Source organism: Monopterus albus, unplaced genomic scaffold (assembly GCF_001952655.1).
Source record: "Monopterus albus unplaced genomic scaffold, M_albus_1.0 scaffold170.1, whole genome shotgun sequence".
Lineage (NCBI taxonomy): Eukaryota > Metazoa > Chordata > Actinopteri > Synbranchiformes > Synbranchidae > Monopterus > Monopterus albus.
Window position 1 is genome coordinate 1,090,883 of NW_018128050.1, and position 5,044 is coordinate 1,095,926.

Below are 5,044 nucleotides of genomic sequence, written 5' to 3' on the forward strand. Positions count from 1 at the left end.
GAAAAAAGAAAAATTTTAAAAATAAATGATTAAACAAGCAGATGTGTGCAGATTGCAGAAGTGTGTTTTCAGTGGCTTATGTTCTTTTTCATACTTGACATACAGCTGGCACAGTGTGGGCACCCTTGTTAATTAGGCAGTGGTTACTGTCCTTGGGTGCTTAGCACTGTTAAACGTCCTCCTCATGGGGTGTTATTTGCACGTCTCCCCCTTCGGTCTCCCTCGCCTGTCTGCACTGCACTGTTAAAGGGTAAAAAAAAAACTATTTAAAAATTAGAAATCCCGCTCACACTGTGCTTTTCTGCAGGCCATCATCCAGACCGACCTCTCCTTGTGGGAAGAGACGACATTCCGGCGCTGACCCTTGTGCCCGCTCATCCTCCCCTCACCACTCACCCAGCCCTACACGGGGTGCCTCCCCGAGGGGCAGTGTGACAGATGACACCTGGGTGGGAAGCCCCGCCAGTGCTCTCGGGCCTCTCCTGATGTCTGGCTGCCAAGAGCTGGACGTCCCATCCAAGACTAGGAGGACGTCGGGGATCCAGCTGGGGCTCATGACCGGTCAGGGGGACCTGGGACTGGAGCCCCTCCTGGATCCTCCCAGAGAAGAGGCACATGAAAAGGATGGCCTGGCTGAACTGTTCCTTCAGGTGCCCTCCCACTTCAGTTGGAACAAACCTAAACCTGGAAACCCTCCTCTGTTTGGGTTAGTATCATTTCACTTGGGCTATTATAACTTTTAAATATGCTGACATAATACAGGAGAAATTTCTTATATTTGTTTAGCTGGTTACACTTACTAACACTTGCACAAATTCTTGTCTTTATTTGTTCCATCTCTTGTTCCTTTAAACTGAAACTCACTTGAACTTCCTTTTGAGGTTGTCTTAAAGAAAACAGACGTGTTCAAGCAGTGTGCCATCCTTCTGTTCAGTGCATTTTGACACTAACACTTCAGGGCTACAAACCACTGCTTTGCTCTCACAGGCTGTTTACATTTCTAGATTTGATATGTTGGACATGTTACATTTCATCCTCTCTGTGATGACTGCAAGGAAGTGTCATCGGACATAAGGCAAATATGACATTACCTGCTGAGCTGCACAGTAACACAAAATCTGGGGCTGTCAAACATAATCATGTCACATCTGCTATAAATAGGTTCACGTATATGTAAACATCAGCTAAACCTACAGACCAAATGAGAGAAAGTGCATTACTGGCTTATTTTGGAGTGGTAGTATAAGAACTGTTGTTCTTAAACATCGTGTAACAGCAATAAGACTTACTGAACTCCCTGTTGTTATCCACTGTTTTAAGGAGCACTGATTGCTGTCATGCAGAATCTGATCATTATGTTCCTATTGTCTCTGTGACCAGGACCTCGTCCCCCCCTCTTCTGGACTGGCCTCTGCCCAGCCGCTTCCACCAGTGTGAACTGAAGCTGGAGGTCCAGCCCAAGTCCTACCACAGGGCGCACTATGAGACGGAGGGCAGCCGAGGGTCCATTAAGGCAGCTGCTGATGGGCACCCTATCATAAAGGTAAATCCTTTGTAGCACACTCAGTTTGACTTCACTGTGGTTTTTCACCTCACACTTACTTGTGCTTTATTCCCACACAAGGTGGGATTTTGTGATCTTGTAACTTAAGTTTTCATTTTGACTTATTTCTGGTCAGGTTTCTTCTGAGTATGAGGCTTCTAGTGTCAGAGGCACATGCTGGGAAAGTGGTGGCATGGTCACAGGTCCTTTATTTGGAAAACAAGGAACTTGTGGGGTAAACATGAACACTGAAGTGCTAGACATTATGTCGAAAAAATGTCATGATGGAGGAAGCCCTGTGGCATCCTGTGGTTGGCTCATGAGTTACTGAGTATTTACACAAATTATGGGCAACCTATATGTGTTATTCTGATGTCAAGGCTTGGTCAAACTCTAAATGAACCCTGAACACTGTCTGCTGATCATTTGGTGCTGTCAAATAGTGATGTTTGACTGGGGGATCAACCGCACATGAATCAATGATTTTCTTGTAAACTGACAAACTTAAATACAGAACTAGGTTGAGCAAACATTTAAGAGCGGGAATTTCCGCTTAGCTTTGCAGAGTCTAAAGAACATGGTAGCTGCGAACACCACCTCCACCACTCACAAGCATATTCAGGTTGCAGGCAGTAGCCCAGTATCACATACAAATGACCTCAACTCCATCTGCACCAGATTTGAGACAGACAACATCCAGCTAAATCTACTCACTGAAACCTGGAAACTCGGCCTTCACCATAGAAACCTGGAAACTCGGCCCTCACCATAGATATAAAGGATGTGGTGAGAGCATTTAAGAAGACCAAAGCCAACACACCACCCCAGCCAGACAACAGCTGTGGCTGTACACTGAGGCACCGTGCGGAGCAGCTAGTGGACGTGCCCCAGCTTCGTATCCAGGCCCTTGGATACGGAAACAAACCGCTGTTATCCTCAGTCTGGTATTGTCAGGGTCCTGAATGACCTCAGGTATGGGATTCTCACGTCTGGTGATGAAGGCTATGGAGAAGGTTAATAAAAATCATATCATCAAGGCAGCAGATCCTCAGCTGGACTCGCTTCAGGTCACATATCGAGCAGGCGGAGTGGCTGATGATGCAAAACTGTTCATTATAGGCACTGTCCGCAGGTGCCTGGAGATCCCCAACACAACAGCCAGACTCTTGTTTGCAGATTTCTCCTCTGCACTTAACAGCCTGCAGCCACATGTTCTTGCTGAGAAATTTATCACCCAGTTGCATCTGGACGACTGACTCATCCTGTGGATAACTGACTTTTTAACTAATAGGCCACAGGGCGTGCTGGTCAACAGCACCTTCTCTGACCTAATACACACCTCCTTTGGCTCCCCACTGGGCTGTGTTCTTTCTCCCCTGCTTTTTATCCTGAGCACCAATGACTGCAGGTCCACCCAGCCAAACTGCCATCTGGTCAAATTTGTTGAGGACACCGCCCTAGTCTCTGCTCTCAGGTCCCTCACATCACCACAGCTCAGCTTTTTATGAGTTTGTGGTCTGGTGTGGTACGTCTTGCCTGGAACTGAATATGAGCAAGACTAAAGAGATGATGGTGACCTTTTCCAAAAACAGAGAGGTCTGCTTGTATATCATATACCTGTCTTTGGACTGTGGGAGGAAGCCGGAGTACCCAGAGAGAACCCACGCAGGGATAACATGCAGACTCCACACAGAAAGGCCCCAGGTTGGCCCGGGCTCGAACCCAGAACCTTTTTGCCATGAGGCAAGTCTCCACCATGTCGCCAACTGTATATATATATATGTGTGTGTGTGTGTGTGTGTGTGTGTGTGTGTGTGTGTGTGTGTGTGTGTATATATATATATATATATAGGTACTTATGAATATAATACATAATATAAAGTACTTATAAATATTATATATAGATATATAAATTATATTTATAAGAACTTTTTTATTTTTCTAATGCACGTTTCATTTTTGTTCTCTGTCTTATCTTGTTTCCTTGTTTACTCATTGTCTTATGGAAGAAGAGCATCGTACATCCACATTGAGAGTCGCTGCACCAGAGTCAAATTCCTCGTGTGTCCAAAACACCTGGCCTATTAAGCTGATTCTGATTTTTTTTTTTTTTTGTGTGTGTGTGTGTGTGTGTCAGAATTAAACAAATATGCATGTATTATTGAAGAGCTTAATACATAAATGTTGGTCAATGTAGCTTTGAACTTCTTACCTTGTGGTAACACTCAGCAAGAAAGCAAGTGAGCTTAATGGCAAAATGTTGAGCTGTTCTTTTTTAAGCTTAATGATCTTCCCCAGTCAGACCAGTCAGTGTATGAAAACACCAGTATGCTGCTATTAGCATTACTCCAGGTTTAGTCAAAATACACTGATTCTTCCTAAGATACACAGTTTAACATTTGATGTTTTAACTGTGACACCCTTTACGAATGTTTTTCCGGAGTGTGAATGCGCATCATGCTCCAGCTTTCAGCAAGCCTGTGTGCTGACTGTTTGGCAGGATGAGCAGCTGCTCATCACATGTGTACTGTTGAATTTCTGTCTGCAGCTGAACGGATACAGCGAGCAGCCAGTCGACCTGCTGCTGTTCATTGGCACCGCAGACGACCGGTGCATTCGCCCTCACTCCTTCTATCAGGCCCATCGAGTGACAGGGAAGACGGTTACCACCACCTGCCAGGAGAGAATAATAGGCTGCACCAAAGTCCTGGAGATCCCTCTGCTTCCAGAAAACAACATGTCTGCCAGGTAATGGGGCAACAGAACCAGACCTGGAGTTACTATCATGGTTGATTTTTAAAGTCAAGGTTGTGCCTAAACCTGAACTCATGCAGTCAGTGTCATTTTTTAAAATTCCAGTTGCTACAGATGAGTGACAAAATGGTATTTTTTAAAAATTTCAGTCTTAAGAGTTTTTAACAACAAGCCATTTGAGGCCAGTGTCTTTACTAAAGCTGCATGATATGAGCTCGGTCTTCATCACCACATACAGGTATGTACTGCACTATGCTGATGACTTGCTGATATATTTGTCAGTGTCTCCAAGCGATATTTATAAACTGACAAAGACATTAAAACTATTTTCTGTAGGTAGCTGTCATATAGGTAGTTGGCAGGGGCACACGGTAATAGCATAGCAGCTGTAGGCTAATTGTAGCAGAAGAAGTACTATCAAGATTCAATATTTTTATTTGCCATTTATGCATAAAAAGACAGTCTAGGCATATAGGAATTCTTGTGCAGTGTGATTTTTTTAAAGAATTTATTTGTCGTGTTTGGAGGAAAAAGAAGGATGAGTTGCATCCCAAGAACACCATCCCTACTGTGAAGCATGGGGGTGGTAGCATCATGCTTTGGGGGTGCTTTTCTGCGAAGGGGACAGGACGTCTGCACTGTATTAAGGAGAGGATGAATGGGGCCATTTATTGTGAGATTTTGAGCAACAACCTCCTTCCCTCAGTCAGAGCATTGAAGATGGGTCGTGGCTGGGTCTTCCAACAT

The 5,044-nt window shown here is 44.6% G+C and overlaps 1 protein-coding gene across 1 annotated transcript in view; it reads left to right on the forward strand.

The window, feature by feature from the left end:
* Window positions 1-184: 184 nt before the first annotated feature.
* Window positions 185-5,044, forward strand: part of LOC109969120 (nuclear factor of activated T-cells, cytoplasmic 3-like) — a 14,429-nt gene continuing 9,569 nt past the window's right edge. The window contains exons 1-4 of the mRNA XM_020615797.1: window positions 185-189; window positions 308-706; window positions 1,381-1,543; window positions 4,092-4,291. Coding sequence (XP_020471453.1) covers window positions 185-189; window positions 308-706; window positions 1,381-1,543; window positions 4,092-4,291 — 767 coding nt within the window. The remainder of the gene's footprint in view (window positions 190-307; window positions 707-1,380; window positions 1,544-4,091; window positions 4,292-5,044) is intronic.